This window comes from Bufo bufo, chromosome 1, assembly GCF_905171765.1.
Source record: "Bufo bufo chromosome 1, aBufBuf1.1, whole genome shotgun sequence".
Taxonomy (NCBI): domain Eukaryota; kingdom Metazoa; phylum Chordata; class Amphibia; order Anura; family Bufonidae; genus Bufo; species Bufo bufo.
Window position 1 is genome coordinate 185,351,196 of NC_053389.1, and position 17,121 is coordinate 185,368,316.

At 41.8% G+C, this 17,121-nt stretch overlaps 1 protein-coding gene across 2 annotated transcripts in view; it reads right to left on the reverse strand.

The window, feature by feature from the left end:
- The window catches only part of LOC120986900 (circularly permutated Ras protein 1-like), a 137,910-nt gene that overhangs the window by 8,995 nt on the left and 111,794 nt on the right, over nt 1-17,121 (reverse strand). For both annotated transcript variants that reach the window (XM_040415584.1, XM_040415583.1), the window contains one exon: nt 16,824-16,917. In XM_040415584.1, coding sequence (XP_040271518.1) covers nt 16,824-16,917 — 94 coding nt within the window. The remainder of the gene's footprint in view (nt 1-16,823; nt 16,918-17,121) is intronic.

Consider the following 17,121-nt stretch of genomic DNA (forward strand, 5'->3'; position numbering starts at 1 on the left):
CTTTGTATAAAAAAAATGAAAAAAGTTGTCATTTACAGAGATATTTCTCACACACAGCATGGGTATATGTAAAAATACACCCCAAAACACATTGCCCTACTTCTCCTGAGTACGGCAATACCACATGAGTGACATTTTTTTGGAGCCAAGATGCGCAAAGGGGCCCAAATTCCAATGAGTACCTTTAGGATTTCACAGAGCATTTTTACGCATTTGGATTCCAAACTACTTCTCACGCTTTAGGGCCCCTAAAATGCCAGGGCAGTATAAATACTCCACAAGTGACCCCATTTTAGAAAGAAGACACCCCAAGGTATTCCGTGAGGGGCATGGCGAGTTCATTGAAGATTTATTTTTTGGGCACAAGTTAGCGGAAATTGATTTTTTTTTGTTTTTTTTTACAAAGTCTCATATTTCACTAACTTGTGACAAAAAATAAAATTTTACATGAACTCCACGGAATACCTTGGGGTGTCTTCTTTATAAAATGGGGTCACTTGTGGAGTATTTATACTGCCCTGGCATTTTAGGGGCCCTAAAGCGTGAGAAGTAGTTTGGAATCCAAATGCGTAAAAATGCCCTGTGAAATCCTAAAGGTACTCATTGGAATTTGGGCCCCTTTGCGCATCTTGGCTGCAAAAAAGTGTCACTCATGTGGTATCGTCGTACTCAGGAGAAGTAGGGCAATGTGTTTTGGGGTGTATTTTTACATATACCCATGCTGGGTGGGAGAAATATCTCTGTAAATTGACAACTTTGTATAAAAAAAATTTAAAAGTTGTCATTTACAGAGATATTTTTCACACACATTATGGATATATGTAAAAATACACCCCAAAACACATTGCCCTACTTCTGTTGAGTACGGCGATACCACATGTGTGACACTTTTTTGCAGCCTAGGTGTGCAAAGGGGCCCAAATTCCAATGAGTACTTTTAGGATTTCACAAGGCATTTTTACGCATTTGGATTCCAAACTACTTCTCACGCCTTAGGGCCCCTAAAATGCAAGGGCAGTATAAATACCCCACAAGTGACCCCATTTTAGAAAGAAGACACCCCAAGGTATTCCGTGAGGGGTATGGTGAGTTCATGTAAAATTTAATTTTTTGTTACAAGTTAGTGGAATATGAGACTTTGTAAGAAAAAAAAAAAAAAATTCAATTTCCGCTAACTTGTGACAAAAAATAAAAACTTCCATGAACTCACTATGCCCATCAGCGAATACCTTAGGGTGTCTACTTTCTAAAATGGGGTCATTTGTGGGGTGTTTCTACTGTCTGGGCATTGTAGAACCTCAGGAAACATGGCAGGTGCTCAGAAAGTCAAAGTGCATAAATTTTTTTTTTTGCACCATAGTTTGTAAACGCTATAACTTTTACCCAAACCAATAAATATACACTTATTGCATTTTTTTTTTATCAAAGACATGTAGAACAATAAATTTAGAGAAAAATGTATATAGAAATGTAGTTTTTAAAAAAAAAATTACAACAGAAAGTGAAAAATTGCATTTTTTGGCAAAAATTTCGGTCATTTTTGATTAATATCAAAAAAAGTTCAAATGTCAGCAGCAATAAAATACCACCAAATGAAAGCTCTATTAGTGAGAAGAAGAGGAGGTAAAATTAATTTGGGTGATAAGTTGTATGACCGAGCAATAAACCGTGAAAGTAGTGTAGTGCAGAATTGTAAAAAGTGGTCTGGTCATTAAGGGGGTTTAAGCTAGGGGGGATGAGGTGGTTAATAGCCATCTAGGTAGGAGTACATGCGGATATGGCTGAAGTGAAGATCTACTCCCTCAATGTCAATGCCATCAATATACCTCAAAAGCGTAGCCAGCTATATCACACCCTAAGGAAGGAGCACGTTGACATTGCCTTTATACAAGAGACTCACTTCAGGCATATGCGTATATCCAATGTAGTCAGAAAGCAATTCCCCTTATGGTATCATGCGTCCCACTCTTCGGCCTCGAGAGGGGTATCTATTGGTGTTGGGAAGAATGTTACATTCCAACTGTCAGCAAAAATCGCAGACCCAGAGGGTATATTCCTCCTGGTTAAAGGGAAGATTCTTAACTTAACCATCACTATGGCAAATTTATATGCCCCTAATTGTCACCAGATTAGATGGATTCTACGTACGCTTGAGACCTTGAAACCCTTTGCAGAAGGTTTATTAGTCATAGGGGGAGATTTGAACATGATCTTTGATCCCCTGAAAGATACTACATCTAGTACCAGGAATGTGTCGACTAGGCAGCTCCGTAAACTTCACCTTGCTTTGTCTGATCTGGGAGTGTCGGATGTCTGGAGACTACTCCACCCAGAGGATAAAGATTATACTTTCCACTCCAGAGTACATGATTCGTACCAGAGATTGGATTATATTTTCTTGTCTAACCAAGCACTCCCGTTAGTCACAGACGCTAGAATAGACAATGTGGTAATTTCTGATCATGCACCCATTAGTGTAAGAGTGAAGTTTGCGGACTTGCCGCGTAGATCCTGGACTTGGCGATTAAACACCACCCTAATAGACGACGCTAAACATGCACAGTTAATCTCACAAAAATTTAGGGATTATTTCCAAAATAACTATTCAGGGCAGGTATCAAGCTCCATTTTGTGGGAAGCGCACAAAGAAGTGATTAGAGAGGAACTTATTAGCCTGGGCACCAGGATAAAGAGACAAAGAATAATAGAGCTGAACTCCTTTATTGCTGCAAATATCCACACTCGAGAGCTTACACAAGAGGGCGCAATCTGAAGAGGTTTATAAGTCCCTTATCTCCCTACGCAGACAGGTGAAGGATCTCCTTAAAGGGAATCTGTCACCTGCTTTTACCATTTTAAGCTGGCACCATCGCTATGTTGACTAAAGTACCTTATTTCCAGCAGTCTTCTTTTTACTTTATTTCGTTTTGTAGTTTTGATATAAAAGCGCTTTTTATGTTATGCTAATTAGGGTCCAAGGTGCCCAGAGGGGCGTTTTTTTCACTCTCCGGAGCCCAGTGACGCCCCCCTGCAGTGCCCAGCCCGCCTTAATTTGAATTCCAAGAACGCCTCCTGATCATCAAATAACCTCCCACAGCCCCGGCAAACGGTTCCGCCCCCTCCCCACGTCATAGTCTACCTTATAGAAATGCCCCGTCCTTCTTCCTGTCTGCGGCCAGAAAACTCGCGCAGGCGACGTACTGCCAGCGGCCTGCGCCTGCGCGATCATCAACCTCCTGAGGGCAACAGCCTCAAAAGTCTCACGAGCCCAGTGATGTGACCTGAGCGCTGTTGCCCTCAGGACGTTGATGATCGCGCAGGCGCAGGCCGCTGGCAGTACTGCGCCTGCTCGAGTTTTCTGGCCGCAGACAGGAAGAAGGACGGGGCATTTCTATAAGGTAGACTATGACGTGGAGAGGGGGCGGAACCGTTTGCCGGGGCTGTGGGAGGTTATTTGATGATCAGGAGGCGTTCTTGGAATTCAAATTAAGGCAGGCTGGGCACTGCAGGGGGGCGTCACTGGGCTCCGGAGTTGTTGAGCACCAGAATCTCTAAACTGCTGCCTGGGCTTGTGGGGGAGGAGCAAGTAGGGTTTGTACCGGGTCGAGAAGGGAGACACATGCCGTGTGCCATGCTAGGAGAAATCGGACCCCATTGTTTCTACTGGGGACAGATGCTGAGAAGGCGTTCGACAGAGTCAGCTGGTTGTACATGCGCAGCGCCTTAGAAGCATTTGGCTTCCCGGAACAGTTTATTAAAGCCATATTTTCACTGTACTCTTCTCCATCGGCACGTATTATGGTAAATGGGACCCTGTCGGACCCCTTCCTGATTCGAAATGGCATGCGGCACGGATGCTCCTTATCCCCCACGCTCTTTATACTTACTTTAGAGACCTTGCTTCAAAAATTTAGACAATCCCCTGCTATCCGAGGATTAAGAATTGGTATGTACACCCATAAGATGGTGGATACTATGACTGAGGTTCTGAACATTTTCCAACAGTTTAGTAAGTTGTCAAACTTTAAGATTAACCTGGACAAATCGGAAGCATTGGGAATCTCCCTTTCCTCCACACAGCAAAATAGGCTTAAGAATATGACCCCCTTTAAGTGGCCTTCATCATCCATTAAGTACCTGGGAATTAACATCCCCAATGACCCTAAGTTACTATTCAGACTGAATTGCCCCCCTCTGCTGGATAGGATTGAAACCTTTCTAGCCAGGAGCTCCATACCGTTCCTGTCCTGGCTGGGAGGAAGAATGTGATTACGGCTTATATCTTGCCTCAGCTGCTGTATACTTTGAGATCCCTGCCATTGTATTTACCAGCCAACTACTTATCCAAAGTCAAAGTGATAGTAGGGAGGTATATTTGGGCAAACAAAAAAGCCAGACTTCCCTTAGCTTTGCTCACTAGGAGAAAGAAACAAGGAGGCATATCACTCCCAGACTTAGAACAATATATGCAAGCCATACATCTGGAAAGGTGGGTTGCCTTGACGAAGCCTGCGCCCCCACCCATACATGTGGAGATGGAGCTGGCTCTAATGGGTAATTCAGCTGATTACATGTTATGGTTCCCTTTTAAAAAAAAACAGATAAGGTCTCCCTGATCAGCTATATCACAAGAGGTACTATCATTGCATGTAATAAAACAACGATTCTTAATATGGGCCTGGGGAAACTTTTGCCCCTAACGCCTCTTAGATCCTTAGCACAACAAATATTGAATTAGCTGCCATCTGGATTTCCCTGCCGGGAGTTAGGTTAGGGGATCTGGCAAGATCACCTATCCGAAAGGATTATTATGCCTCCTTCGCCGGAGAGCATATTAAAAAGTGGGATTTCTTGCAAGAAAAGGATTTTGAGGCCACGTGTAATAAGTTTAAAAAATCTAAGTTTGTCCCTCTTCCGGACCCCACTTGGCTCGAAACATATATCTTTCTTCCCAAAATTCCCCCAAAATGCATATGACTTATCTACACACAGCTGTTGAAAGCTAGATATAACAACATACCCTCTTATGTAGGAGCCTGGGAGAGAGAGAGTTGAATTGCGTCCTAGTATACCCACTCCCATGGATTTTCAAAGTGCATTAGGATTCAGGAAAATTCCCTGAAAATCCTTACTAGGTGGTATAGAACACCTGAGCTATTGTATAAAATGGGATTGACATCTGATGATCTCTGTTGGAGATGTGAGAAGGATAAGGGTTCTTTATCACATATTTGGTGGTTCTGCCCGAGGCTGAAGAAGTTCTGGGAAGATATTGAGAGGATAATTAACCAGATTTGCTCTATAAATCTGAAACTTTCACAGGAACTAGTCTTATTGTGGTTACCCTCGGCTGACTTCAGACCGGGCAGAACGAACCTACCCACACACATGATGGCGGCTGCTAAACTTTTAATACCTTTGAAATGGAGGGACAAGGAACCGCCTACCTCGAAAATGTGGTATGAGAAAATGGATGATATATGCAGAATGGAGGAATTAGTGGGTTGGACATACAATGCTAGGGGAAGATACTTACAAGTGTGGGAGCCGTGGATAGCACATGTTAATAGGTGTAGAAACACCTGAAGGTAGAAGATATATTTACTAACCAGGGGGTGAACCTTACATTCTGGTTTTTGCCCATGTGACCTGATGTGCTTATGTATTGGGGGCGAACATTTGCTCTCCAGCCATAGATTATCCTTTTAGACTATCCTTTTAGTTGAATAGGTGGCAAATAATATAAAAGAAATAAAATAAAAGTAAAAGTAATAAGAGAGAGACAAGACATTTATGTTATTCACTCACTGAAGCCATGGCACCAGGAGTGGGATAGTTTGTGGACTCTCACTGCAGTCCTTGGTAGCCATTTGGCGCCGGTGATGTCGTGGAGTGGGCCTGCTGTGTAACCTACATTCCCTGAAGTATATGGTAGCCGTCATGGCACCTAACAGGTAAAATTTTGCGTAGGAATGTGGAACCTACACTCCCTGAATTGTATGGTAGCCGTCATGGCACCTAACAGGTAGAATTTAGCGTAGGAACCCGTCTAACAGAGATCGCCTTGACGCTCGGCAGACGGGCTCAAATAATTTTGTACAAAACGATTTGCCAAGTATCTCACACTTATAGTGTAGCACTTGTTATTATTATGCAATTTTGTACTCTATATTGCAGTTAATTGTCGCATTGCATGTTTCTGTCTTTCAATGTTGTTCCCTGCCATAGCAATGTGCTTCTGCGGTTTGGTATGTGCTGACTGACCCCCTTTTTTGGTTTTTCTTTGCAGTGTGTACTGGAGGTGTGGCTGCCTCCTCAGTCATGTACTCCTGACCACCCTGTCTGCCCTATAGGCTGATTTTAATTAGTGTTAGTACATAGTCAGGCCTGCTCCCCTTCACTCACTGAAGCCATGGCACCAGGAGTGGGATAGTTTGTGGACTCTCACTGCAGTCCTTGGTAGCCATTTGGCGCCGGTGATGTCGTGGAGTGGGCCTGCTGTGTAACCTACATTCCCTGAAGTATATGGTAGCCGTCATGGCACCTAACAGGTAGACTTTAGCGTAGGAACCCGTCTAACAGAGATCACCTTGACGCTCGGCAGACGGGCTCAAATAATTTTGTACAAAACGATTTGCCAAGTATCTCGCACTTATAGTGTAGCACTTGTTATTATTATGCAATTTTGTACTCTATATTGCAGTTAATTGTCGCATTGCATGTTTCTGTCTTTCATTTATGTTATTAGTTTATTTTTTACCTTATTTTCTTATTTTTACATGTAACTAATGATAAACAGACCTTTCTTTAGGGAAACTGTATTCTCACCTACATGTGATGTCGGGCTAAGGCCCTGGAAGCCTACTTCATGTATATCATTCTCAATGTGTGAACTGCAGTTTCATGTTAAACTTTGCCAAACCCTATGTAGGGTCTGTATTGACATTATTTTGCTATGTGAATCTTTTTATTTCAATAAAAACAGATCTGACTAACTTGCACTGTGAAACCAGACATACTGCCTGGTAGGGCTCATCATGCTGATTTAAACCATACCTTATATGCAAAAGGAGCAAGTTAGAGCACTAGGGGGCAGGGCTGAATCCTTGGAGCACTGTTTTTGATACACTCCCTGTGCTTTGCACACTCCCCCTTCCCTTGATTGACAGGGTTAGACATCAGCATGGTGATGACAGAGCTGTGCCCTAGCATGTACATATTATATACACACTATGTACTGTAGCCTTACCATAATGAGAAGAGTGGATTTATATGTTTAGGAAGCTAATATACATATTACTGCTTTATTCACTAGCATAATATATGATTATGATGAAACCAATAATATGTGTTAGCTTTCTAAATATAGAAAAAACACAATCCTCAATATGATAAGCCTTTAGCCTGGAGGTAAGTGGTCCGCCTCAAATGTAGAAATCCCAGGTTTGAATCTTGGGAGAGGTTTTTACATATTTTTGTTCAGATATTTTTCTCCCTCATTTAACCCATAATACAATTCTATAGGCTTATCATATTGAGAATAACGTTTTTATGCATAGAAAGCTAATGCATATTGCTAGTTTCTTTATAATTATATATTGTGCCTGTGAATAAACCAGGTTTAGGTTTCTACGCATAAAAAACACTATTCTCAACATAGTAATCCTATAGCCTTTTATTATGGGTTAAATGAGAGCGAACATAGAAACATAGAAACATAGAATGTGTCGGCAGATAAGAACCATTTGGCCCATCTAGTCTGCCCAATATACTGAATACTATGGATAGCCCCCGGCCCTATCTTATATGAAGGATGGCCTTATGCCTATCCCATGCATGCTTAAACCCCCTCACTGTATTTGCAGCTACGACTTCTGCAGGAAGGCTATTCCATGCATCCACTACTCTCTCAGTAAAGTAATACTTCCTTATATTACTTTTAAACCTTTGCCCCTCTAATTTAAAACTGTGTCCTCTTGTGGTAGTTTTTCTTCTTTTAAATATGTTCTCTTCCTTTACCGAGTTGATTCCCTTTATGTATTTAAAAGTTTCTATCATATCCCCTCTGTCTCTTCTTTCTTCCAAGCTATACATATTAAGGTCCTTTAACCTTTCCTGGTAAGTTTTATCCTGCAATCCATGTACTAGTTTAGTAGCTCTTCTCTGAACTCTCTCTAGAGTATCTATATCCTTCTGGAGATATGGCCTCCAGTACTGCGCACAATACTCCAAGTGAGGTCTCACCAGTGTTCTGTACAGCGGCATAAGCACTTCACTCTTTCTACTGCTTATACCTCTCCCTATACATCCAAGCATTCTGCTGGCATTTCGTGCTGCTCTATTACATTGTCTTCCCACCTTTAAGTCTTCTGAAATAATTACTCCTAAATCCCTTTTCTCAGATACTGAGGTCAGGACTGTGTCAAATATTCTATATTCTGCCCTTGGGTTTTTACGCCCCAGGTGCATTATCTTGCACTTATCCACATTAAATTTCAGTTTCCAGAGTTCTGACCATTCTTCTAGTTTTCCTAAATCCTTTTCCATTTGGCGTTTCCCTCCAGGAACATCAACCCTGTTACATATCTTTGTGTCATCAGCAAAAAGACAAACCTTACCAGCGAGGCCTTTTGCAATATCACTTATGAAGATATTAAACAAAATTGGTCCCAGTACAGATCCCTGTGGAACCCCACTGGTAACATGACCTTGTTTTGAATGTTCTCCATTGACTAGAACCCTCTGTTGTCTGTCACTCAGCCACTGCCTAATCCACTCAACAATATGGGAGTCCATGCTCAATGACTGCAGTTTATTGATAAGTCTTCTATGTGGGACAGTGTCAAAAGCCTTACTAAAATCTAGATATGCGATGTCTACTGCACCTCCACCGTCTATTATTTTATTCACCCAGTCAAAAAAATCTATAAGATTTGTTTGACATGATCTCCCTGAAGTAAAGCCATGTTGTTTTTCATCTTGCAATCCATGGGATTTTAGATGTTCCACAATCCTATCCTTTAATAGGGTTTCCATTAATTTGCCTACTATTGATGTCAGACTCACTGGTCTATAAGTTGCTCGATTCCTCCCTACTACCTTTCTTGTGAATGGGCACGACATTTGCCAATTTCCAATCTTCCGGGACGACTCCTGTTACTAATGATTGGTTAAATAAATCTGTTAACGGTTTTGCCAGCTCACCACTAAGCTCTTTTAATAATTTTGGGTGTATCTCATCAGGCCCCTGTGACTTATTTGTCTTAACCTTAGACAGCAAACTTAGAACATCTTCCTCTGTAAAGATACATGCATCAAACGATTTATTAGTCATTCTTTCTAGTGGAGGTCCTTCTCCTTTTTCTTTTGTAAAAACTGAACAGAAGTATTCATTAAGGCAGTCGGCTAGCCCTTTATTCTCTTCTACATACCTTCCGTCCTTTGTTTTTAATTTAGTTATTCCTTGTTTTAATTTCCTTTTTTCATTTATATATCTGAAGAATGTCTTATCCCCTTTTTTCATAGACTGAGCTAGTTTTTTTTCTGCCTGCGCTTTAGAAGTTCTTATAACTTGCTTGGCCTCTCTCTGCCTAATCTCTTAGATTTCCTTATCTTCATTGCTCTGGTTTTTTTTATACAGGGAGTGCAGAATTATTAGGCAAGTTGTATTTTTGAGGATTAATTTTATTATTGAACAACAACCATGCTCTCAATGAACCCAAAAAAACTCATTAATATCAAAGCTGAATATTTTTGGAAGTAGTTTTTAGTTTGTTTTTAGTTTTAGCTATTTTAGGGGGATATCTGTGTGTGCAGGTGACTATTACTGTGCATAATTATTAGGCAACTTAACAAAAAACAAATATATACCCATTTCAATTATTTATTTTTACCAGTGAAACCAATATAACATCTCAACATTCACAAATATACATTTCTGACATTCAAAAACAAAACAAAAACAAATCAGTGACCAATATAGCCACCTTTCTTTGCAAGGACACTCAAAAGCCTGCCATCCATGGATTCTGTCAGTGTTTTGATCTGTTCACCATCAACATTGCGTGCAGCAGCAACCACAGCCTCCCAGACACTGTTCAGAGAGGTGTACTGTTTTCCCTCCTTGTAAATCTCACATTTGATGATGGACCACAGGTTCTCAATGGGGTTCAGATCAGGTGAACAAGGAGGCCATGTCATTAGATTTTCTTCTTTTATACCCTTTCTTGCCAGCCACGCTGTGGAGTACTTGGACGCGTGTGATGGAGCATTGTCCTGCATGAAAATCATGTTTTTCTTGAAGGATGCAGACTTCTTCCTGTACCACTGCTTGAAGAAGGTGTCTTCCAGAAACTGGCAGTAGGACTGGGAGTTGAGCTTGACTCCATCCTCACCCCGAAAAGGCCCCACAAGCTCATCTTTGATGATACCAGCCCAAACCAGTACTCCACCTCCACCTTGCTGGCCTCTGAGTCGGACTGGAGCTCTCTGCCCTTTACCAATCCAGCCACGGGCCCATCAAGACTCACTCTCATTTCATCAGTCCATAAAACCTTAGAAAAATCAGTCTTGAGATATTTCTTGGCCCAGTCTTGACGTTTCAGCTTGTGTGTCTTGTTCAGTGGTGGTCGTCTTTCAGCCTTTCTTACCTTGGCCATGTCTCTGAGTATTGCACACCTTGTGCTTTTGGGCACTCCAGTGATGTTGCAGCTCTGAAATATGGCCAAACTGGTGGCAAGTGGCATCTTGGCAGCTGCACGCTTGACTTTTCTCAGTTCATGGGCAGTTATTTTGCGCCTTGGTTTTTCCACACGCTTCTTGCGACCCTGTTGACTATTTTGAATGAAACGCTTGATTGTTCGATGATCACGCTTCAGAAGCTTTGCAATTTTAAGAGTGCTGCATCCCTCTGCAAGATATCTCACTATTTTTGACTTTTCTGAGCCTGTCAAGTCCTTCTTTTGACCCATTTTGCCAAAGGAAAGGAAGTTGCCTAATAATTATGCACACCTAATATAGGGTGTTGATGTCATTAGACCACACCCCTTCTCATTACAGAGATGCACATCACCTAATATGGTAGTAGGCTTTCGAGCCTATACAGCTTGGAGTAAGACAACATGCATAAAGAGGATGATGTGGTCAAAATACTCATTTGCCTAATAATTCTGCACGCAGTGTAATTACAAAATGCTAGCTTTTTATTTTTAATGATTTGGGCCACTTCTGCTGAGTACCACAGTGGTCTCCTCCTTTTTTTGCTTTTACTGACAAGTCTAATGCAATTTTCTGTTGCCTTCAATAATGCACCTTTTAAGTAGTCCCATTTCTCCTGGACTCCATGTAATCCGTTCCAGTCTGATAAGGACTCATTTATGACTAATTTCATTTTTGAAAAGTCTGTTTTTCTAAAATCTAAAACTTTTGTTTTTGTGTGGTGGGACTCTTTCACAGTTCTTATATTAAACCACACTGACTGGTGATCACTAGATCACTAGAAAACATAAAAATCCACTCTTCTAATTATGGTAAGGCTATAGTATGTAGAGTATATGATATATACAGGTTAGAAAAAAGCTCTGCCCTCCTCATGCTGATGTCTAGACCTATCAATCAAGGGGAGGGGGAGTGTGCAGAGGACAGGGGGTGTTAAAAAGGCAGTGCTCAAAGGATTCATCCCTTCCTACTGGTGCTCCAACTTGATCATTTGCATCTGAATAAAAATGCAGATATCACTGCAGCTGTTTAGCATGCAGACAAATGAAAGGTATTGCTTTAATCAGCATGATGAGCCCTGGTTTAAATAGGGTTGATCATGCTGACAGAGCCTCTTTAATGCTAATACTGAGATACTGTATGACTTTCTATCTATGCAAAGTTTTGTAGAGAGAAAAAGAGACACTATAGCTTCTGACTGTCTGGCTTTGCCCTGTTTAAGTCTGAAGACTTGCTTACGTCTAGAAAAACTTCTTATTCATTCCCATAGATTTGCATTGAAGCTGTATACAAATCTATGACAAACTAAATTGTAATATTGTTTTTGTTTAGGGTGTGCTTATCCAATCCACCCCTCCCACTAGAAGATTCTAGTTAGGCTAGAAACTGTATATATGGGGAGCAGTCAGAGTCCCTAGTCGTCTGCAAATGGGGACCAGTGCTTAGTAGAAGATGCTGAGGTGGGAGATGCTTAGACACAGACCCTGGGTTAGCAGCCTGTTGACCAGGGCTCCAGTGCTTACTGCATTGGTATTATATTTTTGTGGGGGAAGAGGGGGGGCACAGATGTCTTGGGGCTTGTGCCTCTGATTTTTTTTTTTACGCTAGTAACGCCCCTGCTGGCCATCCTAGTCATACCGCATCAATGTACAGCGTATAGCCATGGTCACATTACTGTAGCTCAGAAAGGGGAGCTGGAGCACTGAAAACACCTTAATATTAGTGAATTAATTTTTTATGATAAAATTATTATAATTTATGGGGCGGAGCTTGGCAGCTCCGTCTCAGCGCACCCCAGGGCCGCCGAAAAAAAACCCCAATCAAAAGCTCCAAAGAGAGGAGCGGGGACCCTCCAGGCACCCCTAAAAAGAATACCAGCTAGATGAACCTGCAGAAATGCTGGAAAAAGCAGAACGCACTGGGGACGGGTGATTCCTCCAAGAGGGCGACCGCAGTTGCATGCATGGGAGAACATGTGGCAGACTCAGACAAAGAAAGTGTGGCGGAGAGAGAAACTATGGTGAGTCAGCATCTGCCTCTGCCCCTATCACCAAAGCCATCCTAATAAAGACCATCTTGTAAGCCATGAGGCCAGTAATGGAAGAACTTGCCTACATAAAAGCAGACTTAAAACATATTGGCCACAGAGTGGAAGACCTGGAAACAGAACACTCCAACATAGTCTCTTTTTCAGAAGCAGTGGCTGCCCGTTTTTTTTGCAAAAAGCTGAGTACATCAACAAAGCCCTGCTACTTATAGAGGACGAAGAAAATCGCAGCAGGAGAAAAAAATATCAGGATCAAGGGCTTACTGGAGCACTTTGTGCCAGAAGCCCTTGAAAAGGTAGCGCGGGAGATTTTTCATGACTTGCTGGGGCCAGAAAGAGCTGCAGGAATAGTGGTAGAACGTATCCATAGAGCTCTCCGCCCAAAACCAAAACAGGGTGAACAGCCACGAGACATAATATGTGGGCTGCTCTCTTATGTGGACACATCTCAAATTCTCACAGCAGCCAGAGAAAAGCATCCAATTGTATATGCGGAATCCACACTCCATTTCTATCAGGACCTTTCTCCAGCAACACTCGCAAAGAGGAGAACTCTGAGACCACTTCTGGAGATCCTGAGAGACAAAAATATTCAGTATTCATGGCTGTTTCCTTTTGGGCTAGCAGTATGGCATAAAGGCCGAAGATTCACGGTCAACTCTCGGCCTGACCTAGAAAAGCTGTGGGCAGCTCCCCAACTACCTAACTCTCACAACCACCCAAGTTGATTTTACTGCATCCATAAAGAGAGGACTATCCACATCTTGTACTAAACCTCAGGTTTGTGGTCAACGACCCTATTAGTTAAGCATATTTACCTTTTGCTTTAGCCCCACATGCACGCAAGTGAAATGATTTAATTTCTTCTTGTACTATCAGGGCTGCAACCTGAAGAGAGGACTATCCACATCTTCTACTAATCCACAGGTTTGGGGTCAACGACCCTACTAGTCATTAACTTTTTTCTATAGACCCACATGTACACTAGTGCAATGGTCCAGTGTTATTTGCATTTCAGACGTTAGCTCTTTACAGTTGTTGAGTAGTTCTTGGTGTGCAGTGTTCAAAGAGAGGCAGACTCTAGTCTGGTCGCAGAAAGAAAGAGGTTCAGCCCCTCTCCCCTCACCCCCTCTTTTTCCAAGTACAATAAGCTGTAGAGGGAGACCTCTAATGTCCAGGCCATTTGTTGTTAAAGCGCAGGTCATGTTATACATGACAAAGAGAGCCCTGATTCCCAAGGAAGGGAAGGACCTCACAGAGTGTGGAAGTTACAGGCCAATTTCCTTATTGAATCAGGACCTGAAAATTTGGGCTAAGTTACTTGCCAACAGGATTAAATCCGTTATTCCCACTTTAGTAGGGCCTGAACAGGTAGGGTTTCGTCAAGGGAGAGAAGGGAAGACCAACACGTCCAGGCTATTCCACATCATTCACACTGCCCGCAAAGCCAAATTACCATTGGTCCTTCTCAGCATTGACGCCGAGAAGGCTTTTGATAGAGTTAAGTGGACGTTTATGGAAGTTACGTTACGCAAATTTGCCTTTCCGCAACCATTGATACATGCGATCCTCACGCTATATCAAGCCCCTCATGCATGTCTTAACATAAATGGCACACCTTCACCCGTATTTGAGATCACAAACGAAACCAGGCAGGGATGCCCGCTCTCCTCCGCCCTATTCGTTCTTGTAATGGAAACTTTACTCCAGATGATTAGACAGCTAGAGATAGCATCAAAGGAGTACCTATGGGGGCCAGACAACTGAAATTCCTAGCTTTTGCGGATGACCTGCTGTTCTTAAGAACAAACCCATCAGATAGTCTCCCTGAGATTGCACAAGCACTGAGCGACTTCGGATTTATTTCTAACTACAAAGTCAACTCTACCTAGTCAGAGGTCCTAAATATATCAGCCCCTCAAAAAGTGATTCAGGATCCTATCACAAACTTTGCGTGGGCTCCCTCATCAATTAAATATTTAGGGGTTCGTCTATCTAGAGACCTCACAGAGCTTTATCACTTGAATTACTCGCCTTTACTTGTAGAGATGACAAAACTATTGAAATCCTATGAGAAATTGTGGATCTCCTGGCTTGGTAGACGAAACCTGCTGAAAACATACAGTACAGACCAAAAGTTTGGACACACCTTCTCATTCAAAGAGTTTTCTTTATTTTCATGACTGTGAAGGCATCAAAACTATGAATTAACACATGTGGAATTATATACATAACAAACAAGTGTGAAACAACTGAAAATATGTCATATTCTAGGTTCTTCAAAGTAGCCACCTTTTGCTTTGATTACTGCTTTGCACACTCTTGGCATTCTCTTGATGAGCTTCAAGAGGTAGTCCCCTGAAATGGTCTTCCAACAGTCTTGAAGGAGTTCCCAGAGATGCTTAGCACTTGTTGGCCCTTTTGCCTTCACTCTGCAGTCCAGCTCACCACAAACCATCTCGATTAGGTTCAGGTCCGGTGACTGTGGAGGCCAGGTCATCTGGCGCAGCACCCCATCACTCTCCTTCATGGTCAAATAGCCCTTACTTTCAAAGTTTTCCCAATTTTTCAGCTGACTGACTGACCTTCATTTCTTAAAGTAATGATGGCCACTCGTTTTTCTTTACTTAGCTGCTTTTTTCTTGCCATAATACAAATTCTAACAGTCTATTCAGTAGGACTATCAGCTGTGTATCCACCTGACTTCTCCTCAACGCAACTGATAGTCCCAACCCCATTTATAAGGCAAGAAATCCCACTTATTAAACCTGACAGGGCACACCTGTGACGTGAAAACCATTTCAGGGGACTACCTCTTGAAGCTCATCAAGAGAATGCCAAGAGTGTGCAAATCAGTAATCAAAGCAAAAGGTGGCTACTTTGAAGAACCTAGAATATGACATATTTTCAGTTGTTTCACACTTGTTTGTTATGTATATAATTCCACATGTGTTAATTCATAGTTTTGATGCCTTCAGTGTGAATCTACAATTTTCATAGTCATGAAAATAAAGAAAACTCTTTGAATGAGAAGGTGTGTCCAAACTTTTGGTCTGTACTGTATATAATGCCGAAAGTGCTATATATTATGCAGATGGTGCCTATACATTTTCCCTCTGCCTTTTTCACCTCTATCAGAAACCTCTTTTCTAAATTCCTATGGAATAACAAGAGACCTCGACTAGCTCACTCCCTGATGGTCAAGAGGAGAGAGGCGGGTGGTCTGGGTATTCCGGATGTTTTGTCATATTACAAAGCAATTCAGCTGAACAGATGGTCGCAGCTACTGGCCCCAGTAGGAGAACCAGATCCCTATGCAATATCCTCCGTATGGGAAAAACACACAGAATTGAGGAGCCTATGGTTCCCTAGCCCCAGACCTAGAATGGATAACAAAAGCAATCCTATGTTATCAGGCCCGATGGAAGTGTGGAGGTTGACAGCCCACTCCCTTGCTCCGCAACCTTCTCCTCTCCCCCCCCCCCCCCCCCATTGTCCTCCTGTCTCTACGTCTTATGTGTGTCTTCGGTTGAATGCTTAAGATGTACAATGTCGGGCTATATACCAACACATTCAGTGTGGGTTTCAAATTAGGGAAAACATACGCTCGTCACCTAGGGAGGAACCCCTGACTCGCCCATACTCGAAACAGGATATGTACATTCTCTCCTCAGATAACATGGGACTGATTGTAATATTATACAGTCGCCTCTTCTTTTGTTTTCTTTTTTTGTTCTGAGAAATGTTTCTGTAAAGTAGCAGTTGTAATTGCGGAAGCTTATACACTCATAGGTGTCATTTTGATTTGTCACCATCAGTCATTGCTCATGCTCATTGTATGTTACTTGTTAAGTAAAACAATAAAGAGAATTTAAACAAAAAAAATAATATTATGATTTATGATACTTATCAATGAAAACATATTAGATTTATGTTTAGTATTAGATTTTTCAGTTTCATATTTCTCAATGTTCTCAATATATATTCTATATAATATTTGTAACGTTTATTATTTTCTGAGGTAGATCACACACTACACTAATGTCATTATTGTACAAACCTTCATAAACTCCTGTAGATCTTCATAGATAGGAGACATAGAGTTCTCCCACTCTTCATATACAACACCATGAGCCTCATACTTCTCGTGTCTCCTGAGAAGACCACAAAGATGTTGTGAGATAACCACATATAGCTAGATTACTCCTAACCTGAGGTTATAGTATACAAATGTATTTTCTATACAGCAATACATAATAGGTTAATGATAATGAGGGCCTATAATGCTGACCCAGTGGTATTGGTATTTTCCAAAGCTATGTTGTGTGTGTGCTTAAGGCTCCATTCACACATCCGCA